This window comes from Thunnus albacares, chromosome 6 (genome assembly GCF_914725855.1).
Source record: "Thunnus albacares chromosome 6, fThuAlb1.1, whole genome shotgun sequence".
NCBI classification, from domain to species: Eukaryota; Metazoa; Chordata; class Actinopteri; order Scombriformes; family Scombridae; genus Thunnus; species Thunnus albacares.
The window spans coordinates 20,575,367-20,601,928 of NC_058111.1; the positions used below are offsets into that span (position 1 = coordinate 20,575,367).

Genomic DNA, 26,562 nt, shown 5'->3' on the forward strand with positions numbered 1-26,562 from the left:
GGTATTTGCTCCACCAAACACTCACATGGCACGCACACCCTTTCTCATGCATGTTCTCTCACATGCTGACACTCACACTCAAAACATCCACCCCCACGCACACAGACACACACACACACAGAGGATGTAATACCTCCTATGAGCGTAGAATCGAACACGCCTGAACACCCTACAGTGTTTTGGATTGTATTAAAATTGTCCCCAAGCAGGAGGGTACAGGGACAAGTGCTAGGTCATGGTGAACTTTTATTTTTACCATCTTGAAGAGGAGGGGTGAAGGGAAAAGACCCAAAAGAGAACATTCGATGTGTGTATGTCTGCTAAGTACTGTGGGATTGTTGCAAGAAGGAAAGAGAGAGAGAGAGAGAAAGAGAGAGAGCATATTGCGTATGTATACTGTACAATTGAGCTTCCACGATCAGCTGATTAATCGAATAATCCACCTTCCTTTTCTTTGTCTTATAATAGTAAATTGAATATCTTTGGGTTTTGGACAGTTGGACTAACAAACCAGACAATTTGAAGATGTCACTTTGGATTTTAGGAAACTGTGACAGATATTTTTCTCTGTTTTCAGATGTTTTGTAGAACAAATGATTAATCGTGAAAATAATCAGCAGATTGGTAATAAAAAGAATCGTTATTTGCAGCCCTACTGTAAATTTTATTTTACTTGCTTGTGAGTTCTTTGCGTGTGGAACATCAAACTGCGTGTGTTAATGTGTTTGCAGAGGTTCTCAGTAAGAGTGTGAGTCATCAGTATCTATGCAGTCTTGTAGTCCTTAATGAGCATGAATATTTTGCTTTAAAATAGAAAGTTCAATATTGTGACATTAGGTAGGTAATGTGACATTGCCTGGTAACCAGAATGTTTCTAAGTAGATGTTTCAAGTCAAATATTAATATACTATACAAGTATAAGTTCAATTTATGGATGAGTGTCAAACAACAGAAAAATAGTCTGTAAAATGCATATAACTATTTCTATCCTCTACCCATTATCTAAAGATGGACTTGAGAGGAATGATATATATGCATGTATATATTTCTCCCTGTTTTATTCTTTTTGATTACATTTCATTACAAAATAATTATGTTTATAGCTAAAACATTAGTTCATTCATTTATTCCTTGTTTCTGTTTGAAAGAAAATGAAATGGCAACATTTGATGATCAATTAATCGTAACTGTAAGGATATTTTTCTAAGCAAATATGCCAAAAAAAAATTATGTTTCCAGTTTCTCAGTAATTTGCTGGTTTTCTTAGTATCCTTAGTGGTAAAATGGACAAAATGGGCTGTTTAAATATGTCACCATGAGTACATGAGCAATTATGATATTTTCCACTATTTTCTGCCATTTTACAGACTAGGCAATAATTTAATTCATGAAAATAATTGTTAGTTGCAGCCCTAATTCGGATATCTGTATTCATGTTATCCTATGACACTTTTCTGACCGCAACTCTGTGGTCATCAAGCTAATGCAGCAGCTCTGTTGTATCCAACTGAAAGGACATAATGCACATGTAGTGTGCTCTTGTCTATAATTACATATATAGGCCTGCTGTTTTCTATAATTCATGGATATGTATACCCCAGCTGCCCCGGCATGTATGTAACTCTCAGCTGAATGCTTGTGTGGTCTGCCTAATGCACTGGACACTTCCACTCAACCTTTCTTTAAACATGCATTTTCCTTCTTGATCATCATTTTGTTACTTAGAGTGAAGAATAATTGAAAGGTCTTGCCTGTCTGTCATTTTTCCCCTATATTCTGCCTTCCTCGCCATGCCATTGCACTCCAGCATCCCAATTCCCCACACTTTTATGCTGACTGCAAAAAACATGCAGTCTCTTTGCATAATAGAAAGTGATGGAAGTTAATTGCTCTCAGCAGCAAAGGTGGGGCTACACTAAAATGATGATCTGAAAGAGAAGAGTAAAGTGAGAGAGACAGTAGTGACACAGTTTTTGTTGTTTTTTTGATAATTGTCAGTGTATTAACACAGGTTTGGCATGGTCCTTGAGGATGAAATAATTTCCAAATGTGGAAGTCTATATCAGTCATTGATGAGCATAACCTAAAAAGGCAAAAAAAATAGAGCTTCAGTGATTCAGTCATGGTCAGAAAGAGAAGGAGACAGAGGCAGAGAAGATGGTGCAGGATGGAGGGAGCAGAGGAAGTGAAGGAGAGAGAGGAGGAGAGATGTGGGGCGAGAGCCGATGCTGACCAAAGCTGACACCCCTCGGCATGCAGTGTTCAGCCTCGGGGTGTGTGTATGTGTATGTCTTTTTCATGCCTCCATGCTTGTGTGAGCGTGACTTAGAAACAAGGGAGAATATTTAAAGCTGATTTGTCATGAGAGAGTGGCAAAACAGTGGAGCCAGCACAGGCTTTGATAAGCAGTGCAGCAATGCGCACGTGCACACACACACACACACACACACAAACACACACACACAGGCCTTGAGCTAACATTTAGCCAGATGGAAAAGGCTTTGGTTATTTCTCATGGGTGGAAATACTCTGAGGGTGCAAGTACAGCTTCCCGCATCAACAACCAATACACACACATAGACCCACACAAACATAGACCCATATATAGTGATGAACAGATGTGCACATGCAAACCTACTTTACACACATAAACAACCAATGACATAAACACACACACACACATTCACGCGTGCACACACAGTGTTTAGCAGCAGTTTTGCTGCTAATGGGCAATGTTTTACACTCTGTTGCCAAACACAGATGAATAAACAATTCAGCAGATAGCTGGGAAGGATAGAAAATGGGGCTGTAAAAACAACAACAATAATAGTAATAATAGAGTAATTTTTTTTTTCTTTTTGAAAGCGTAACAACACCAAAATTAAGTTTTATGGTAATAAACTTCTTTTTATTACTTGTCTCAGATAGAATAAAACAAACAATACATAAAAATCTGTCTCAAAGCGCCACCTAAAAGATTGTATTAAGACATGTCATCAGTGAAAGAAAACACTCAGTATAAAAGCAGATTATTGAAGGTGTGGCCAATCACTTTGAAAGATCATGATCCATGCTCATTTTCAAATGCAACACTGCTGAAAGGGATCAGATTTTGAGCAGGAGAGTTGATCTGTGAATTGGAGCCTACAGTTTTTTGCTTTTTTGGTGTTTGACATTCATTATTTATAAGTTTTGTGTTTCTTTCCTACTGTGACTTTGCCAGAACTGCAATTTAGAGTTGTGGTTGGAGACAGCTGGCACATAGCTACTGATGTTAACAAGAACATGAACAAGATATTTGATATTTGAAGAAAACACAACACACGAACCTGAGTTATGGTCAGTGTCAGTGTCAATGTCAGTGTCCCCACACTTCTGCGTTGTCACACTATGTAGCCACAAGGCTGAACAAGGCTGAATGTTTACCTTTCACTCCTTGGTTAACCTTTTAAAACATGCTGGAATAATAACTTTATTTATGAACAAGATATTTGATATTTTAAGAAAACACAACACAAGAACCTGAGTTATGGTCAGTGTCAGTGTCCCCACACTTCTGCGTTGTCACACTATGTAGCTACAAGGCTGAACAGATGTTTACCTCTCACTCCTTGGTTAACCTTTTCAAACATGCTGGAATAATAACTTTATTTATATAGCGCTTTTCAAAAACAAGTCACAAAGTGCTTTACAAAGACATAAAAACCAGATGAATTACCACATAAATAATAAATAAATATAGAATTGTTACAATAATAATGACAAGCGAGGTATGAATTACTAAAACACAGTAAAAACGAGTTAAGTAAAAACAGAAGAATAACTGATTCAAGAGAAAGCAATTCTGAAAAAGTACATTTTTAAGAGAGATTTAAAAGAAGACACAGAGCTAGGAGACCTCTGCCAGAGGATCTCAGGCTTGTAAGGGGTTAGTAAGTCATTGATATAATCAGGGGCCAACTCCAAACGCGCTTTAAAAATAAACATTAAAATTTCAAAATCAATTCTAAAGCAGTATAGAGATGCTAAAATCGGTGTTATGTGGACTCTTCTGTTGGATTCTGTGAGAAGTCTCGCTGCAGCATTTTGAACTAGTTGAAGTTTGGAGAGGTTGTATCAAGTGAGACAGGAGTACAGTGAGTTATAGTAGTCTAGGTGGGATGTAATGAAAGCATGGATAAGTTTCCAGATTCTTAGTGGATAAAAAAAGATCTTATTGTTGAGATATTACAAAAATTAGACAATTGGAAGGGAGAGTCTTGGCAAAATCTGAGGGTGTAGCTGTAGCCTACCTACTCTTGAAGTCAAATATTTCTGGAGGTGATTGGTAGAGCTACTGTTCATCCATGCCATATCCAGATTTACTCAGCATCCTCACTAACTGCAGTATGAATAAATTGTCAAAAATAATCTAATTTTGTTCACAAACTACTGTTTTGTTACATTATATAATCGTCTTTCCCTTTCCAGATACCCTTCTTTAACATTCAAACAATACTGGGATTGGTTTCATTACTCCCTGGTCAAATTTACTCTGTCTGCTCAGAAGTGAATTTCTCTTTTCCTTAATTAACTGTCACGCAAGCTAAGACTGTTTTAATTTATTAAATCGATGCAATAATTTGGTTTCACCTGTAAACTAACTTTATAGTCTTAAAACACATCTAAACCCAATCCACAGCGGTTGAAAGCATCTCTTTTTTTATAGATAGAAACTGGGAATGCCACCACAAATGAGAACAGCAGCACTGCGTATCTCTGGGGAGTTTTTCACAGCTGAAAGTGCATGTATTAGGTAGAGTATGTGTCCTGTTAGCTAGTGTTAGGGCTTATGAGAATTCATTTTGAGAAGATGAAAGTCAGACAGGATATGTTAGACAGGGGATGGCAGATGTAGGAAATGGGGTTGCCTTGTTATAGGTAATGTCCTGTGGGATTGTGTTTCTGAGTGAGAATGTATCATATGCAATCTGTCACTCAGGAAAAATACTGTTTAGTTTGCACGGAGTAGAGAGCTGGATTTTAAGGGGTGAGGTTTAATATCAGGATAGTGTTTGCACTCCTGTGACTTCACCAAAAACAACTTTTAATGGAGAAAGAAATACAAAGTTTTACATCTTCATGATCAGTTCTGTTCTCGTGACTTCAGTACTGTCTCCACAGAGCTATTTTGTAGGTCTTTGATGCAATCTGGTTGCTGGGTGATTGGAGTGTGATTGGTACTTGGATCAGAAATAGATCTCAGAGCCATGTAGAACATCACACCCTGGCACTGGAGGTGGGAGAGCCAAGTTTAATTAGTGAGAATTTACCCACATACATCCTGGCACACATGCTTCCATGCAAATACACAGATTCAATCAAGAACTTTTACTGAGAACTTGGCACGTGCACAAACACATTTTCATTGGCCCCACGCACACACACACACACACTACACCAAACCACGCAGTCACGCAGCATCATTGTCACAGTTATTTAAGTGTCAGATCAGGAGTCTGAAAGCTTAATTGCCAGTGTCAGATATTGTGTGTGTGAGTGTATTTAAATCTAGGAGTGTGAGTCAGACTGTCGAAGATATTATCAGCACCAGTGACATCATTTAATTTCTTGAGATTGCAGAACTTAAACTTTCCGTCAAGTTTGGAAGAGATTATTGTTATGTGACTGGTTTAGAACACAGGTCCTGTAAACACACCATATAATAAGACTGATGATTTTGTGGCTTTAATTGATTTGAGTTATGTGCTGTGATCTTATGTTGCAAAGATTTTTCAAAAATGCAAAAAAATACAACCGTAGCAAATTTGGATACATTTTTAAAGGTGCCACTGCCTACCTTTTGTTATATGCTCCCGGCAAGTCAAAAGCCAGGGCCTCAACCTGCTCTGAACTGTTGCTTTCTACTTGACATCAGATCACCATGCATGCCCACAAACGGCTGTCTATACTGTAGCCTTGGTTTCTAAGGTTGTTGCTAATGTTTTTCCATGTGTCGCTTGCTTTGTCCACTTGCATATTTCGGATCAGATTTTGGCTTGAACATATACAGGTGTATTTGAGAAGTTGACATTTTGGGTAAAGAACAAGAAAAAGTAGTGAAATCCTACTACTATAGTTTGTTTCATAGTTTGTTCACATAGTCACTCGAGCAGTGGGAAGTTGGTCATGACACAGCTTCTGAAAGCTAACCAATTAGATCGAAGTGGGCTCATTTGGAGGGCGGGGCTTAAAGAGACAGGAGCTAAAATAGCCTGTTTCAGACATGCTGAACTAAGGGGCTGCATAAAGGGCCAGTGTATGATAAAAAAGTTTTTTGTGCAGCAAATCATGCAAAGATATACCTGTAGAGCCCCAGGATAAAAATGTAGACCTAGAAATGTGAATATTATGTCCCCTTTAAGACTAAAATTAGTTGCAGTTCATTTAGAAACAGTAGACTCAGTGTTCATCCAAAATAAGAGATCTGCATGGAACTGTTTATTCAATCCTTCACCTGCTTGTTTGCCACAGAATTTTGGACCATTACCAACCACTCATGAAAATGCACCATCCCACTCCTGCCCTCTCCTTTAAACATTTTGATCACTCCCACCTGCAACAATGCTTTCAACCGAGAATCTGTCTGCTCCATCCCACTGGGAAAATAAATACATACAAAGCCCATATGGATTTTTTTAAAATCTAAGCTTCAGCTTAATGCAGTGAGAACTATAAGTGGATAAAGACACAGATTGTCTCTCTGTTTCTCTGATGCTTTTTGTCACTTCCCTCAATAAGAGATACAAACCAGATGCTGGAACATCAGGCACCAGAGCAGCAGTGGTAGTTACTGTGGGCAAGCGAGACAGAGAAATTAAACTGAAACTATTTGGTAACATATTTGGAGGCGATTTACTGGAAAAACATATCTTTACATGCATAGTTAAGCCCAGTAATAACAGCCTCTCATATTTTTTTTATATTTAATTCATCCTGTGCCCATCCTGCAGTGATATGATTTTGTCAGTGAAGCTGACATTTGTTGATATATTGAGCACATTAAAATAAACCCTCCATGTTGTAGTACAGAGACAAATAACCAGACAAAAATGTGTCAGTGTCCTAACTTCAAGAAAGCACTTTGTACCCCACTGAGCCCCAACATATGTGTTGAGTGCTTCAGGATGCTGCTCAATCCTGATTTCATTTCAGCCCTTTATCCAAAATCACAGACAGACTAAATATCCCCATTAGTTTCCAGCACTGCAAATTCTCAGGATTGGATCCTTAATCGAAATCTCTGCGCTCATCATTGTATCATTTGCATTAATTTGCATTGGTGTCATTGACATCGCTGCATGATTTATAGTAAGGTCAATGGTGTGACTGAGGAACAGCATCCAAAAGAGCTGGGTGCTGCTTGAGCAAATTTGCATATTTTGTCATTTCTCATTTTAGTATCTTCCTTCTTCTTAATGCTTTCTGTCTTTCACTCACTTTTCACCCTCACACAGACACACTCGCACACACCTGTGTTCATGCAGCATAATTTAGAAACATTGTAGAAAAATTTAAAGATCCCCTCCAGAAAGTTTTTAAAGATATATAAAATACTCTGCTTTGAATAATAATTTGTGTATGGTCTGGTTCTCCACAAAAAAGTTTAGTTAACTAGTTAAACTTTTTTAAAATTGCATGTACTCCTTCCTCTTCATTAAGAATTCCAGAGTCGATGAATATGCAGATATTGTTCATTTCAAAAGTTTAATTGCTGGATACAAGATTTCTCCTACTTCATTAAAAAGTCCATTCTCAGAGTATGTGCACTGGAGACTTCAAGTTTCCATATGACAAGAGGGTTTTCAGACCTGCACTTTGTAGTCCAGTTAAATCGATTAATTTTCCCCCTTGGCACAATTTATTTGGCCAGGTCTGAAAACAGTATTCATTCTTGGGTGCGTGCCAACACAAGCGGTCCCAAGCGAATACTCGAACAGTTTGTTTGTGGCAGGAATGTGATCTGACCTTGATCTGATCCAACTACTAGGCATAGTCTGCGAGTTTGAGCTAAACAGCTCCTGTAGCCAGGTATGCTTTGCATACTGGAATGTGTATGAGCAAATTTAACAGCTGCTAGCAACAAGCCGGATAATTAATTGAGGTCTGACATGGACTAGCGCCACGAAGAACAGTATTTGGCCAGAGGACCTTCTACAGGGCCTTATTCCTGTGTTTATGTTCTTGCTCCTGCCCCAGACACATCTGATCAATGAGCAGAGTGAATGTTCTCATGTGGCTTGTAGTGATGCATTTTGGTTCACTTTTTTTTTTGTTTGAAAACGAACAGACTAAGGGGAAAACACACCAAGTTTACCAACCTATGTACTGATTTGAACTGGAGCAAACAACCTCTAGGTTTGAAAATGTGTTAAGTTGTGTACGGGACCAGGATTGGCTTCCAATGTTAATAATTAAAGAACAGAGACAAGAAGTACTATTTGAAACTAATGCATGAAGGAGTAAGTTGGGGAGAGTTTATATTTTCTCTTTTTACATACTCCCATCCAGGTAAGTCAAAGGTCAGTGTCAGCTATAGAGCTGCAGCCTTGAATCTGTAAAGGATTTGAGGTTGGCCAGAGACCCTCCAGCAGGTTGGATAAGGAAATATTGAATTTGAATCCAGGTTATTGTGCAGCAAGTCATTGAACCTCTAGGCTTCATACTACCCCCTGATAATTTTATTTTTTCAAAGTAGTAGCAGTAAAATCCTAAATTTCATGCAAACATCACAAGCAAGATGATATCATATGACCTTTAAAGAAACTCATTAGTTCTGTTATTTTATTGTTTGTTTGTTTGTGGTTTTTTTTAGTTACAATTTTTAATTTCAGTTTCAGCATTTTAAACACAGAACATACAGTATATGAGACAAAACTGTGGGGAGTACATGAAACCTTGTATACTTGTCACAAGTTCAGAGTTATGCAAATGTGGATATAGTGGCCACGTGCACAAATACATTGGCATGCATACATACTGTATATGAATTCACAAACATTCAACCCATGTACACATACAAACACTGACAATGTCCCAGTGCCCACTCAGACCCTTATCAAAGTCTTTCAGTAAACAGGCTGCTTTCTCCATGTTAAGGAAGTCTAGTTAATCCTCCAGCCCTGACTCCCTTAAGAAGAAAGCTGGCTGGCTTTTGCTCCTTCGATTTGAGAAGTATCAATCTCTTAAGTGAAGGGCAACCTAATGCCCAAAGGCGTGTATTCATGGGATAGTTATATTATCGGGGTTTTTTGTTTTGTTTTGTTTTTTTACCCAAAATGCATATGGTAGGAGAGAGAGGAAGATCAACATCTAAAATCTCTGACATCGTGGCATGCACTTCTAACCACAAATATTTCACAGCAGGATAGTCCCATAACAAATTCATAAATGAATCATTAATACCACAATTATGCCAACACAAATCAGAGGCATTTACAGTCATCTTTACTAGTCTGACAGGAGTCATATATGCTCCATGTAGAATCTTATATTGAATGATCTTGTATCTAACACATTTGGATAAACGTATGACCAATCTCCATATTGAGGCCCACTGTGAGCATCCAAGTGATGCCAGGGTTATATTCTTATGTTGGGCCAGAATCAACTTTTTCAACCACTCCCAACTGCCCACTTGATAATGTTCCTTGTATGCCAATGACAATGGATACCTTGCGTTATACGAGACGTAGTAGTTAAACAAATCCGGAACTCCTAGGCCCCCTTTAGTTCCTGGTATAATTATTTTTTTGTATGCAATTCTGGGTTTATTTTTGTTTCAAAGGAACTGAGTGAAGAGGGAACGTATCTCTTTGAACCAGCTGTCAGGAACCTTAAGAGGAATAGAAGAAATTATGTATGTAAGCCTAGGTAATATGTTCATTTTCAAAAATTCAGCTCTGGCCCATGGAGATAGTGGTAAAGCTGTCCATCTATTAATGTCATCCTTCACTGCATGGAGGATAACAGGACCGTTCAGACTGAATATTTTGGCTACAGGGGATATAATATTGATTCCTAAATAATTAATTCCATTCATTTGCCACAAAAAAGGTGTACTCTTGAGATCAGACCTATAGGTATGGGAATTGAGAGGTATTACCTCACTTTTATTCCAGTTAATCTTATACCCTGAAAATCTTCAAAAGGTATTGATTAACTGCTGACAGACAACTGGTGGTAAGGAACTGGTCTACTGAGGGTAATATGTCATCATGTTCAATTTATAATTACATTTCATGTAGGTTCACACCATGTATATCCATTTTAGCACGAATCGTATAAGCTAAAGGCTCAAGAGTGAATGAATCAAAAGTAGGAGACTGACAGGGCATCCTTGCCTTACTCCACGTTGAAGAGGAAAAGACTCTGAAATTAGGCCATTAGTCCTGAGTGATAAATGCGGGGCACAGTAAAGGGCCTTAACCCAAATAATGAACCTTTGACTGAAGCCAAACTTTTTAAAAGTATAAAACAGATAAAGCCATTTGATTCTATTGAACAGCTTTTCTGCACCAAGTGATGCAGCGAAAGCCAGCTTGTCAAGGGAATCTGCACCCAGTAATACATGAATGAGCCTCCACATGTTGTTCAAGTTCATCTATATGGACTATGGATGGAACTACCCCTTCCAAACGAAGAGTCACTGCCTTTGCCAGTATCGGAAGGCTTAAGGGCCGGTAGTTCCCCACTTGTCTTGGATCTTTTCCTGGTTTGGCAAAAGGCATATGATGGCTTTACACGTAGAGGGTGGCATAGATTCACATTCAACAGTCTCTTCATACAGTAAAAGTGGAATGGGGAATATCTGCTTTTTAAAGCATTTGCAAATTTCTGCACCAAATCCATCCTCACCAGGAGTTTTCCCAGAAGCCATTTTCATAATTGCAGTTTCAATATCTGAATGTCTTAAGGGGACATCCAACAACTGTTTATCTATCTCACTGACAGACAGCAGATCCAAATGCTCAAAGAACTCATTCATTTCCCATTACTAACCTTTCTCTCTGTTCCTTATAGTTTTATACTGTTTAAATAAATGACTAATTATCATTACATCACATTGAAGTCTTCCATTGTCATCTCTGATTGCTGGAATAAACTGTCTGTTTTCTATTTGCTTTAGACTATTAGGTAGAATCTTGCCTGCCTTGTCACCCACCTCAAAATGAAACTTTTGTGTTTTGAATAAAGCATAAGCTGTCTCCTAATGTAACATCCCCTTCAAGTCCACTCTGGTGGCAAGAAGAGATTTCCTAAAATCTAATTTGGATGGGTCAGACATTTGCTGTTCCTCCAATCTCCTTTATTTGTCACTTAATTGCAGATTTTTCTCTGCTTGCTTGCATTCTCAGCTGTAGAGGAGCTAATAATCCATCCTCTACTGGTGGCCTTGAAGGCTTCCCAAGCAGTAGCCAAAGATGACACTGAATTCAAATTTATTTAAAAATATTCTGTAATTATGTTTCCTATGTGGAAGACATGTTTGAAGACATAAGGATGTAGTCTGTAGAGTAGGAATTATGTCGGTTTTAATAGAAAGTATATTCCCGACTGTTGACGCAATTAAAATCATCCCCAACAATAAGGGGGCCCTTCATATAATAGTAGATCACAGCCTGTTCTCATTCCCAGGGCACCAAATACTGACACTTTGTCATGCCCCTTGGCATTTGTTACCGATCTACAAGACACCCATCAGCATCAAGACAAGACGCACCAGGCTTTCAACTAACTCCAATATCATTATTAGATGCCATGACACCGATGACGTCTACATAAGGTGACATTTTCCTTCTTAGGAGGAGGTGGCTTAGCATAGTGTCCTTCTTAAGCACGTGAATAGCGTCCTTTTTGGTTGTAAAGCCACTCCTGATCTCAGTGAGCTTTAAGCAAAATTTTTTGCTCATTTCGGGGTTTCTTCCATGGTGCTGGGCAGTGGTGATATTGTGGTGTGGTTTGGTAACAGACGTGTCTTTCTTCTTGCTGTTTTTCATCTGAGCGCAGTTAATATTAGAAGTCGTCGCTTTCCCTGTCATACCAGAGGGTTCAGTGGTGATTTACAGAGTATCTTGAGTCTATTTAGTCCCTCTGGGCTCAATTTCGAAAACTTTTGTAAAGTTTAGGCAGCATAGCCATGTCTAGTGCGCCATCGTCGTCAATCATCTCGCATTAGCTCACTTACTAACTTGTCCAGCCAGTTGAGAGAAAGCCAAAGCCAAATCAATATGGAACTGAAACAATTGTCAAAGCTCTACTGCAATACAAAAGTTCACGATGTATAGAAGGTAGGAGATATGAAATTGTTTCAGTGGCGAGTTCAGGTGTGCATGACAAAAACAGAGATTTTGAGTATCTGCTCTGTACTATTTGTGTATGCTGCTGTAACAACATCTATCTATCTTTATAGCCTTCATACTATGTTGTAAAATGATGTCTACTATTAAGGGATAATTCTGTATACAAAGAAATGATAACAGTACCGTACGCATAAAGACAAATTCCCTTATGAAAATAAATACACATCTCACACACACACACACACACACACACACACAGAGCTCCGTTCCCCAGCAACCTTAGTGGGTGGAAGTTCCTGACACATAAGCACTTTCATGAGTGAATGGACTCACACAGTCAGGCTTCTGATCAGCAGAGGAAGAATCCCATTACAAACAAACTCTGCCCCAACACACACACACACACACACACACACACACACAAATATGCACACACACACACGTTCACATCAGCATAACAGCTAATAACTGGAGGTACACACCCTTTCTCTAATACACAATACATGTACACACACACTTAGGTACAGTGTTAATTGCTGAAGCCAGATTTTGCAGAACAGTGTGACTACAGAAGAACGTTGAATGACCAATGAGACAGGATCATTGAATGACGCAAAGAAGAAAACCGTAACGAGAGGGAAGGATGGGATGAGACAGGAGGGTGGAATGACGGGGGTTTGCAGTGAAGAGGTGGAGAGGGCCAAAGCTTCATCATCATCTCCCTGGGGTGCAGGGTATAGTGCCTTGATTATGCATTCAGCTCTCTCTTCCTTGCAAAAACCACACACCCCTCAGAAAAAAACAGCCCTGTCAGCCTACTTCAGCACACAGTCTGACCTTCTGAGTGTATGTGTGTGCGTGCATGTGTGAAAATTTCCCTCGTTTTTTAGAAAGTCATCAATAAAATGATGAGGCCAATTAATTACATTTTGTAATACCGATGAACAATTATTATGCTTTACACGCTACTTTAGAAAGTACCATTTGTAGCACCTTTTGTAGAAGAAGTCAGTAAAGTAATAAAGCTAATAATCACTGGCCATGATAGCTAATAGATCCAAGACAATTTCTTTTTAATTTTCTTTTTGCAGATTCTTTAGGTGGTTGGTGGTATATATTATCATGTGCATACTTTATTTTAGAGAGAGTGTGTGTGTGTGTGTGTACGGTTGTATGGGTGCGTAGTGAGCTAGTAAAGTAGACTGACCATACCGACTTTATTGGGGACATTCTGTACAGTATTTTGTCTGTTTTGGCATAGCAGTGTAATGTTCCTTTATTGTAAAGACTGACACTGTTATTTACACACACTATAAGCATTTTTACGCAAAGCACAACATGTTTTACATGCTGCATTCCATGTACAGTACATACCATGCATGCTTTCTTTGCTGTGTTGACAATACTGTATATTTTACAATAGTTTAGTTCCAGACTGACAGTGGTGATGTCAGACTGTGCATCAGTTGATCCAAAACAAGATATCTCAACAGCTGCTGGCCAGAGCACTACAAGGCAGGGTATAAATTAGAGCTGCAACTGACGATTATTTTTATTATCAATTAGCTTCTTTATTAATTGACTGATAGTTTGCAGCTCTAAAGAGTGTGAATATTAGTGGTCACCAGAGAATGATTCCTAATTTCAGGAGGGCTAGTTTTTCTTTGTATTAGCTGCCTGTATTCATGACTGAATATGAATGTGATTTTTTTGTTGACCCGTTGACTTTATCTCTAAAACCATCATCAGGGAAAATTTTCCACTCATGCACAAGAAATATCAAAATATAACAGGTGTGAAAAGGTCACACTTTGGAGCAAGGAAAGACACAAACACACTCATGGACATCCTCAAAAACATGTTCGACAGATCCTTGCACATACAGAACAAGCAATTTGGAAGACTGGACTTAATGGGTATTCTCACCTTGTACCTCTATCCTTTATTTTTGAACTAGATATGTAAAAACCAAAAAAAAATTTGTGTGCATTGTTTGTCTGTGTATGTGTTCGTGCTTCTGTCTCTGTGCCAACATCCATTAAAGGCCACTTGATATTTTTACATGTGGATTTGCATATTATGTGCATGTCAACAAGCTGCTTTGCTTGTGTCTATTTATTACTGGACTAACTAACTGATTAGTTGTAACCACTAACAGACAGCAATCGCCTCACCACAGACTTGTACCGCAAAGAGGAAAACATCACGGTAACACCGGTGGGTGGAGTCATCCACAGCCCACGCTACCCCAACGCTTACCCACGCAACCTGCTGTTGTCATGGAAACTGCTGTCACCACCAGGAAGCCTCATACACTTGGAGTTCGACGGACACTTTGGCCTGGAGGAGGCTGAGAACGGAGCGTGCAGGTAAAACATGACATACAGAAAGACCGAAAAGGAACAGAGTGAGAGGGGAGTAATAGGATTTAGAGGAGAGAATGAGAACAGAAGATATAGATTAGTGAGCAGGATGACATAAAACACCTTCAGAAAAAAAGACAAAACGAGAGAAGGACAATAACTGAATGATGGGAAAGAAGGATAGAGGTACGGAGTACAAAGGGGAGGAAGCATTGATGAATAACAAGGGACTGTAAGGGAGAAAAGTCAGATGAAAGTAACAGTGATTAAAGACAAGAGAAAGATCCAGCAAGTGAGAGAAGGAATGATTGAGAGGATGGTTTGGAGTGACAAAGAGAAGAGGAAAAGTTTGAGTAAAAACTGAAAAGACGTACAACAGTAAAACATGTAAAAATTATCTTATCATGTATGCACATTAGCACACCAACAATAAACTATGATTTAAAGGATGTGAGAGAAAAGAATATAAAAAGCTGAGGGGGTGGTATCACTTAGTTGAAGTGTGCTTTCTTGGCAAGAAGTATAAGAAGTTTGTCCTTGAGGGTTGAGGGGAGAAAATAGACTTTTTAATCCCCACATGCAACTCAGCTGTCTTTGTAAGCACTTTGCTGAAAAGACAAGGGGGAGCAGCAGGGGGAAAAGAGGGGGAGGAGAGATTTGGAAAGGTAAGAAGAGGGAGAGAGGAGCTTTGCTTGGTTTTTCAAATCTTGTATGTCACATTGACTTTGTGTGTGTGTGTATTTGTGTGTGTTTTTGATAGATGGACTTACTAGTTGACTGGGGAATTGATTGCTGGAACGTTGAGTCAAAGTTATTCTAAACATTTCCCTCCAAAATACTTGTTTTCAAGGACTTTGGCAGAGTGGTATGAGAACACAACATAAATTTGTCTCAAATTTGTCCTAAGACCCTAAAACTAACCTAAACAGCACTTTAGAGTATCAGAAGGAACTAAATGTGCACTATGTCTTTAAAGGAAAATTACAGTTTTTTACAAATTCGGTCTTTTTTGTTGTTTTGGCCATCATTTTTTATCATTTTATGATAACACATTACTCACCAATAATGAGTAATCATAGAGATATGGAAACACAGCAGTATGGCCCAAGTCTGATGTGGCAAGAAATTTGAGCAGTTAGGCTATCAGACAAGTTGAAAATAACACAGCAGTTTAGCCATATTTTTTAAACCTATAAAGGAATAGTTTAACATATTGGGAAACACACTTATTTGTTTTCTTGCCAAGAGCTTGATGAGAACATCGATCCCACTTGGGATGCTGGAGCTAGCAGCCAGTTAGCACAAAGACTGGAAATGGGGGGAAACAAGTAACCTGGCTCTGTTAAACGGTAACAAAATCTGGAGAACTAGCAATTCTAACAGTCACCAATTAACACTGTACAGTATATCTCATGTGTTTAACCGTTACAAGAACCAAAGTGTAAATATGACAAGTTGTGAGAGGTTATGTGCAGAGCGATTTCTTGGCTGGGAGCAGTGACTTCCCATAACATGCTATAACATGTCAATTAGTGAGCTTAAGAGGAGCTGGTAGTCACATTTTGTTACCTTTGGACAGAGCCAATCTTTGTGTAAAGCTAAGCTTTAGCCTGGCTGGAGCCTAATACTTAAAGGACACACATGAGAGTGATATCGATCTAACTCATGGCAAGAAAACAGATAAACATATTTCTCAAAATGTTCCTTTAATTTGGACATAAAACTGAGAGAAAACACAGTAGATAATAATCCTTTAATGCACAGAAAAAACTGTCTGTGTGTGTAACTACTGTGAGTATGGAAGATCATAGTTGTCTGTAAACTGTGATAACTGTGATGAATGTTTATGGTGGATAGTTTGGGTCATAATTTTACCATTCACCTTGGTTTCTACTCAAAAATGTTTGGCCAGCCTGGGTTGGATGTTGTGTAAAACCTGTATGATCATCAGTTTGCTTGTTTCCTGCCCCACTGCATTCCTACATCTCAATTAAGCAGTTAACTTGGTGAGTGCAATGTTGTCGTTACCCAAAAAATGAAAACCTTTCCCAACTTTTCCATTTGTGAGACAGAAACATTCTGTTCATGTTTTTCTTCAGTTTCAAAATCTCACCTTTTATATTTTATTGACATGTTCAGTGTTTATCATCTGTCTTTTTCTCATTCTTTCCTCCCACACATTCATCTGCCTCTCTATCTCTATGTCTCACTCCAGGTATGACTTTGTTGAAGTGGAGGACCAATTGGAGACCAGCACTATAATTTGGGGTCGCTGGTGTGGGCAGAAGGCACCGCCTAGCCTCAACTCCAAAACCAACATGCTCAGAGTCACCTTCAAGTCTGATGATTACTTTGTTGCAAAGCCGGGATTCAAAGTCTACTACTCGCTGCTGGTGAGAGAGGTACTTACACTAAGACACACACACACACACACACACACACACACTATAACACACACACACAGCTGACGATGAATCATGAGCTGTTATATGGGACACAGCTTAAAGTTTTTATTATATTTTTTGTCACGTTGGGTTCAGTTTGAGTACCACTGCAATACTCCAGATAAAATGTTTCTTTCACTCTTTTACCACCACTTGACAATAAAGGATAGAGATAGGATGATGGGGGGGGGGGCAATAGATGGGCAACCCAGTCTCATGGCAGTTTGTGAAATAATCACAAAATTGAATCTATAGATTTGTGCACATGGGCACGAATTTTCCATTTTTTTCAGGACACTAAGCACAACTTTCAAACTAATTTCAATTGGAATATCTTTTGTGCCTTTTTTTTCTGTCAGTCAGCAATCTGGAGCACAGAAGCTGTATTGTTTTTTCTCACTTGTTATCTTTTTTAAAAAACTATAACTACTACATTACTCAACATTTAATCATGAGATTTTCTCCTTGTTTTTATTTCTTTATTTGAATTTTATCAGTCCACCTCAGTCTGGTGGGCGGACCAGAAGACCTGCCACCTGGAAGTATTTTCCTCACTATCACTGTGTTATGATTTTCTTTTAATATCTTTAACATTTCTAAGCACAAAAACACAAAACTGTCCTTGATAACTCTGCAATATGAGAGGTTAAGGTTAAGGCCATCAATTTTAATTATTTTTCCTTCAATTCTGAAAAGAAAGGGTTTTTTTGTTAGTTTTCAATTGTGGCATCGGCTGCATTACACATGAGCCTCATTCACCATTATTTCAAATAAAATACATTCATTTGAAAGTCATGCTTAGTGTCACCAAAAAAATGGAAAGTAGGTGTACGATTCAATTTCATGACTATTTCACAAACTGTCATGAGACTGGGTAGAGATGGGCACAGAGGAAGGGAGAGGGGGAGGATCTAGTAACAACATTCTGTCAAAATTGGCAAAAATTGACATTTGGTTATTCCTTCTAAAAATACGAATGGTTTGAACCACTCAAATATCTATTTTTACGTATTATGTCCTACGGCATAAGGGCAAACCTACACAACGAGACACATAACTACATAATTACATGAATATAATATATGTAATAATAATAAAATAATGTCCTATACCGTAAAACTTCATTTAAATGCCGTAGACCTCTCTCTCTCTCTCTCTTTCTCTCTGTGCACCATGGTTGGTGCTAAACTGAGAACGCACTGTCTCTCACAGTGAGATCAAAGGAATGATCGTAATTAATGTTATTCAATAGCCTAACTTTTAAAAAGGTTAGGTAATATTCATACTGGTCACCAAAATCTGAAGTATTTCCAAATGGAGCTTTTTAGATTGCTCAGAGTGCAAATCATTCGCTCTAGCCGAGTTAGATTGTGAACTCTCTGCCATCATTACCACATGGTTGTTGTTTAATTATTTGCAGGTTTCAGCTTGACATACATTTCATTTTCAATCAATGAGAGTGATGTTGTATGACTCCTGTCTGTCATGCAGTGCATTCAGTGCAGCAGCCCAGGCCCAGGCGAGAATTCGCAAGGCAGACAGCAGCAGTAGTGCTGCTTTTTTTCACAACTGAATATTAATTTTCACAATCAAATATTGTTTTGGGGGGATTTATTTACAAGTTGATTATATAATCGAATTAATAATATTCGTTGACAGCCCTATAACACTGTCGATAAAATGCCAAAATGTATTAGCCGACTGTTCTTTTTTCACACGTCCACTTGACAGTAAAGGAGAGATGGAGGGATAGGGGAAGGAGGGCAGGAGGAAGGGAGCGAGGATGAGAAAATGTTCTCTTAAAGGCTGTCAAATGAACAGTTAAGGAGATTATCTTTGTCATTCTGTCAAGAAGAGGAAAGAAGAAAGAGAGGGACTCAGATTTGAAGATGTTCTCCAGCCCTATAATCAGAGGGGAAAGGGGAAGAGAAAGAGCAGCAGAGAGACAGAAAGGCATTTAAAGATGTTCCCTGGCTTCCTCTTTCATGAGTGCAGAGGAGAGGGAGAGGGGAGAAGACACGGCATCACAGACGGGGTTGAACTGCTGGCATTGCTTATTATCTGAGGGGAAAAAAAGAAGAAAAAAATGGTATGAGCACAGATGGAATAAAGGGCAAGACAGAGAGAGAGAAATACTGTGTTTGCAGATGATCTTTTGCTTTCATGTAGTCATTTTCACATAAAAGCCCCTGTGAAAACATTTACCCTGTCTATCCTCATGATCTGCACTGAAAGCTCAACACATTATCAACAGAACCTCATTTGGGCACTGTAGTTTCAATCCTGTCTCCTAGAAATTCATTTATTTACAACTAAGTTGCAAAAGCAAATCAATTTGAATGAAACTTAATGGAAGCAAGATCATATTTTCTAGTAACATAATGAGGGAATGTTGCTGTAATTTTTTAATGATTATGTTTAGACACAGGCAGCACTTGGTTACATTTAGGAAAAGATCAGGGTCTTGTTTTAGTACAGAAAAAGTCTGCAATGACTTGAGGCACAAGACACAATGTATTTATTAACATTTAACCAAAATCACAATCGTTCACTAACCTTAACCAACCTTTTGTAATCTTTTGTCATCTAAACAAAACCACAGACATGAGTCAGAATGAGAAACCTGTTCTCCGGTGTCATAGTCATGCACTTTGTAAGCCCACCATCTGCTGCAAGACATAGAAGTAGTGCTTCATTCACTACTAGTTGATAATCAATCAGTCAATCAAGAGAAAATTAAATGCCGACTATTCTGATAATTGATTAAACGTTTCATTAATCCATTCAATCGTTTGAGTAATGAGTCATTTTCTGAGTCAGTTCTCTGGTTCCAACTTCTTAAATGTGAATATCTTCGGGTTGTGGACGATTGGTCGGGATAAATGAAGACCTTTTAGTTTTCATCTTAGGCTTTGAGAAACCGTAATTGACATTTTTCACAATTTTCTGACATCTCATAGATGAAACAAGTAATCACGTAATCAAGATAATTATCCACAGATTAACCAATAATGAAAGCAATCGTTAGTTGTGGCCTGAGTTCACTCAGAAAAACATTGCTTTTGAACATTATCCAGGCAGTAATTGCATTTGAACATTTCAAGTTGCACAAAGCATCAAATAAAAGCCAAAAATTACCGTTGTTTAGTCACATTTTTTCCAATTGAAGTCAGACAACAGGATTGCAGTGGCATCTCTAGCAAATAAAAAATAAAATCAAGATAATCGCAGCAATGCGGGTGACCTCAAAGTCTCACACCACGACAAATTCATATGTCTTACATTGCTATGGCAATATGCAAACGAGGAGCACAGACGGTAATAGAGGAATCTCACAGCAATAAACTGTATGTTTGAGCCACATGAGATCTTAAATGACCTGAACCAAAAATACTACAAAGCAGCCTCATGATTTAATGACAATGAAGTACCTCAAAATTGTACTGAAGTACAGTACTTGAGTAAATGTATTTACTTTACTTTCCACCACTGCATAAACCACCAACAACTCCCAATTACCTTTCTCTGTCTTTTCTCCCTGCCCCGCTTTGTTATTTCTCTGCATGTCAAATAATCACACCTCTGTCATTTTAAAACAGAATCCAACTCTGGAGGCTAATCACCTTATTTGATCAGTTTTACCCATTTCTCAAAGTGCTCATGCGTATGTTTGTGTCTTTCCCTGTTTCACACACGGCTTCCCTTCAGCTAGACTGGCGCAGTGTGTGTGGCTTAATTTAGTAGGTCTAATTTGTTCTCTCCAGACCTGTCGAGCAGATAAGAAGAAGGAGGCAGAGAGAGGAAAGGGGGAAGAGAAAAGCAGAGAGAGAATGAGCAGAAGCAGCATTGGAAGGAGAGAACAGGTGTCTGAGATGGTATCAGCATGTCAGCTAATGACTAAAACAATCTGAACTGAGAGAGGCAGAGAGAGAGAAGCAGTTGTGAGGTAGTGAGAGATATGAAGTGGACTGAGGCGGACTAGATAAAAGAAAAACCATGAGGCAAAGTAAAACAGCATCAGTATGAGAGAGAAAACACTGACTGGAGTCAAATGGAAACATACAAGGAAAAGAGTGAAGAGGGCAAAACAAAATGTGATTTTATTACTAGCCTAAATCCCCTCCGTGTTTTAACTAAGAACAATCCAGAACCCAAGTTTGACCTGTACAACATTATTCTTAAAAGATCTGTTGCTGTGTGTCTCGGGTCTGTCTAATACCAGATGTTGAAAAGGTATTACGTAAGCTTCGCAGAAAGCAGTCTGTGGAAATAGCCTTTACGGTATCTGTCACCTGTGATAACAGCAGCTTAAGTTACACTAAAATTACACTGAAATCAGCTGTCTCACTCACTGTGTCATTACAGGAACCACAGGAAAAAAGAAGCTTTATTGATTTTGATTATTGAAAAGGCGCACTGATTGTGGACTTTGAGCAAAATGAAAGTCATTTATTTGTTTATGGCAGTGTATGGATAGTTGTTTGCTAGCTAGCTGTTATTGCTAGTGTTTGTAACCTAAATCGCTGAAGTACACAACATATTCTTCTGGGGTTTTTGGCAGCTAATAAACAGCTTCAGGCGTATTACCATCACACTTTGCACAGGGAATGGACCAACCTTGATTTGCATGTAGCCTGGGAAAACCAAGATGGATTGCAATCAGAATTGTGATCTAGCCAACGGATGCAGCTAAGTGTGGACAAACGTGTATTGAATGGCATCTGGATTTTATCTGGTTATAAGACATTTGAAGTGACAGTGTAAATAGGGCCTATTTGGGGCTGTTCAGTTCAACCAAATTTCGGATTGGGTCTATTTTGGATGATGAGTTTTAAATTTACATTTATTTCTTTTACATGAATACAGCTGCATCCGTCTCCAAAAAAGAAAAAACAAAAGCCCAAAATCTGCAGGCAAAACTGTAGTTGAACAGAGGGCTTTCATTATTCATGTCACTGTTTTTTCTCCAAAGCATTATTTCTTTGATCCTTTTCAAATCTTGTTTTCAGCGAGTATGATTTGTCATCTGGAGTGCAGGCTCACATTAAATAATTAGGGCTTGTGATAGCATTTTAAGATGTATTTGGTTGCCTTGTAAAGGCTGAGGGAAATACTTTATGAGGGCACAAGTCAGCCTCATCATAATTATTGTGAACATAGGATCTCCACAAAACCTTACAGATTTTTGTTTTATGTTTGTTTAGTTGGTTTCGTATGTCCTTTTTCCAGTACTGATTGTCTGATATCATATGAGTAACAGAAATATTTTTGGGGGATGAGTATTCTTGGGAAGTGCTGCTAAGCCTGGTGCAGTGGGAGGAAGACCATTGATCAAGAAATATGATCCAGGTTTGTTCCCAGAATCTCCTTCCTGTGTCATGAGTCATTCCTCATGTGCATTTCCCATACAGAATGGGCTCATGGAATATGACCCATGTTTTTAACAAGTTTATGTAAGATTTTCTTGGTGGCACTATTTAGCACTAAGTTCTTCTTATATATGCACCAAGCAAATAAGTGATGCTGCTGGAGACATTAGATACATAACTCCCCATGAATGACCAAACCACCTGCTGGTATCAGTGTGAAACTTAATTTCAAGATAGATTAAGTTAGCACTCCAGCACTGTGTAAATCAATCAGTAACAGAGGATAGCAAAACTAATATATTTCTCTAAATATACTGCAGATTAAGGCCAGAAGTATCACAGTAAACTACAACAAAGAAAAGCAAAAGTGCTACATGACTCGAATGAGCATTTTCCTGACTTTAACTTTGAAATTAGTTCCGACTCAGACACAAATGAGACAGTATAAATGTGGCTGGTGTGTTTCATCTGCTAAGTTAAATGTCCTCTGGCTGAAAGTAAGATAACTAGTCGTGCAGGGTAAAAGTCGACAGGGAAATTCTCTTGCCTTTCTGACCATCCACCACACATTTAATCTTCTGTTGCTCCAGTGTCCAACTGTACAAAATGGAGGTTGAAAGGGCACAGCTCCCTGGTGTCCCCTCCACTAGACTGCTACTGTAAATAAGAATTTGCTCACTCACTACCAGTGAATATGGTGGCTTAAATATTCTTCTGTAACAAATATTGTTTCATGAATCATATAAAACTAGGTTCAAAAACATTTCACCTACAAATAACTAGCTTCCTTTAGCAACTACGTTTGGCACATTCTCAAAGATATGTTATCCTTTTGTAATGTAGTGCAATTGTAGATGTAGCCAACATGTGCATGCTTTTTATTAATATAATTATGTGTATTTACTTAATATATTTTCTTTATTATGAGATATCACAAAATCCCGGATTTAAAATGTTACATTGCCGTCTTTATGCAGTTTTAATAATCGATTAAAAATGATTTGTCATGATAACATGTCGTAACACAAAAAACATCAAACAATGACCAGTTAATAGATAAGAGATAAAGTTTGATACTACAGCTGGTAGGTAGCTACAGTCTGAGTTCTCAAAGATTTTCAGCCCTCCGTATAAGTTCTGATCCCTGTCTCTTAAACTTTTTTCCAACCCTATTAAGTGACCCAGATGTGCTTGACATGAAGCATTTAACCTTAAAAGGAGATGAGAGAAGGAATCTGTAAACATGCATTCACTCGCAAGTAGACACACAGACACACACACACACACACACACATACACTCACAAGAAACCTTCTGACCTCATTCACAGCTGGTCTGGGTGTGTGTGTGTGTGTGTGTATGAGTACATTTATTCAAAGGACACATGGGAGAATCTGTTAAACAAAAAACCTTTGCACACTGACAGGCTTTGATGTCAACTCTATTACATTCAAAGACACACACTTACACACACACACACAGAGACAAAGTGAGGGCACTGTGTCTTTGAAGTGTGGTCAAGACAGATTTACTGTTCCACATTGACCGGAGAAGGTATTTAAGACTCTTCAAGGAGAGGGATTCAATAGCCAGTGAGATTTTATGTGTGTGTGTGTGTGTGTACAGAGTGATGCCAGAGACTGTGTGTGTGTGTGTGTGTGTGTGTGTGCGCAAGAAATCCAACTCTGGTCAAGGCACGTTTAGGTAATAAACACCCATCAGACTGACATATTTGGCACACATACACACTCTTTTTCTTTCATCCTGTCTCATTCTCTCTCTCATACACTCACACACACACACACACACACACACACGCAAAGGCATGCTGTGACCAGCTTCATTTGAAATTCTTTGGGATTTTGCTGACAAACCTGACAGTCCTTCAGTTCGACAGGCAGACACCTGAATATCTTGGATAGCCTTAGATAACATGTGAACACTCCACCCCATCTTTGGCAGCCCAGGTTTCCATCCCGACTGATGATTGTGATTTTTCCCTAACCTTGACATAGTTGCCTAACCTAAGCGATTACCGACAGCGCCTGTTCTGTAGTTGCTATGTGCAGATTCTGTAGGAGTAGCACACTGAGAATAAGAGTAGAAATATGTATAATATGAACATTATGTCTGACAGAATGAGAAAAATATAACCTGCAGTATGTGGCATTACCATTAAAGTGCTATGCGCACCACTAACCTTTTTGGCTCAGTCGTCCATCTCATAGAAAACTTCCATTCCATTTCAGATTGACTAAAGGGTTGTAGTGTTAATGCAGTAAATCTCTATGGCGTATGGATGGTACAGCTCAAAACAATCCTTGTTTTCTGTAGAAAAGCAGGAAAAAGCGTGACATTATGATACCAGGACAAAAAGTCCCATTTTCTGACAAAAATTTGGTATCGACACAGTCGACCATTTCTTCCCAACAATCATTGTTGGTGTCTTTTAAACATCTGCCTCTAAGATTAACCATTGCCATGATCTTAACTAGACTTCACCCAGTATTTTTAGTTACCTTAACTTAACCATACCTTGGTTTAATTAGTAATTTATTTGCCAAGCCAAGCAGACCAATCACATATCATATTAATGTAGCCTCTGCCTGTATTTATTGTGATGTGTCAGTATTTTTGAGGAGGTACATGTAAGCCACAGGTTTCTCGTATTTTCAGTTCATTGGTTGATTGATTGATTGATTATTTCTGCCTTCCATTCCTGCAGTATGACTCTCCTCTGCCTGCATCCAACACCAACTGGGAGGCTGTCACTATGCCCGTGTCGGTGAGTCATACACACTTTATGAATTGCTAAAATCTTAAAATGAATATCAACTAGGCATGCTTGACCTCAGTTATAATTAGAAATATTGACCACTGAATAAAAGAAATAAATGCACATGTAATAGTTTTGAACTATAGAAAGAAATACACAGCGAGGAAAATGCCATCACCATCATCATATCATATCATATAATTTCATATCAAAAATATACATGTTTTTAGAAAACTTATACTCCATTCTTCCTAGCTATTTTTTTGCAGGTGGAACATACCATTTATAACTAAAGCACACAGAGGAACAATGGCTACACCAATAATAATGTCATATGGTCCATTTGCATGGGCCAACACACTCTCACATAAGATACATTAATGCATGTCTGTACTGTATGTATTATGCATGAAGCCCGAGATGTAAAATGACATGCTTCCTTAGACTAATGTTTTTGTAAGTATGTATAATCAGTGTAATTTGTGTGTGTCTGTGTGTAAGTGCAGTGGGGTTCAGTGACATATGTGATTATAATAATTAGTGTGCATTGAGCTGTATGGCAGTTTTTCTGCATGGATTGATAATGGTTATGTGTGTGGGGGTGTATGTTTTTGTGTGCGTATGTAAGTATATGTCAGTGCCAGTGCAGATGGCATGTGCATGTACAATTTGTTAGCCTCTTACATTCAAATGGCGCTCTGAGACACTATCTTTCCCACTGATTTGTGGTTGTTTTATTAAGTTCATGTTTGTAACTGTTTCACACTACTAGTCAAATCTAAAGAGTGATACATTCAATAGCTTATTAGCTTATTAACTTCTCATTGTTATGCTGAATTTGAGATTTTTAAAATCTTTACTCTAAATGGAAAAAAAAATGTTATACCAAATGCTACAGTTTATAGTGAAAATACATACAAATTTTACTATTACATGAAAATATGTAGTTATTTGGAAAGTAATCTAATGGAGCTTTTGACTTGACTAAAATACAACATACAGTTGAGATGTCAAGTCATAATTTATTTTACATAAGCCAGGGTCACATTTATATAGCATAGTAGGGTGATACTTACATTATCCATTTTAATTTATACTGATTAAGTCACTGTATTGAAGCTCCTACAATAAATGTTAACAAATGTGATGTACCAGAGTTGCACTTCTGTTCCCATGTTAGCTTTAATGAATCTTCTCATCACCCTTGTCCGTTGACCTGCATGGGAGTCAGTGCTGATTATGATAAATGGATGGTAAATAGACTGCTTTT

The 26,562-nt window shown here is 38.3% G+C and overlaps 1 protein-coding gene across 3 annotated transcripts in view; it reads left to right on the forward strand.

Annotated features, from left to right (window-relative positions):
- Nucleotides 1–26,562, forward strand: part of pdgfd (platelet derived growth factor d) — a 62,588-nt gene that overhangs the window by 19,078 nt on the left and 16,948 nt on the right. Inside the window, exons 2-4 of one of the 3 annotated variants that reach the window (XM_044354994.1) lie at nt 14,500–14,710; nt 16,920–17,106; nt 25,242–25,301. In XM_044354994.1, the coding sequence (XP_044210929.1) occupies nt 14,500–14,710; nt 16,920–17,106; nt 25,242–25,301 (458 nt within the window). The remainder of the gene's footprint in view (nt 1–14,499; nt 14,711–16,919; nt 17,107–25,241; nt 25,302–26,562) is intronic. The other 2 variants (XM_044354995.1, XM_044354996.1) reach the window with 2 other exon arrangements.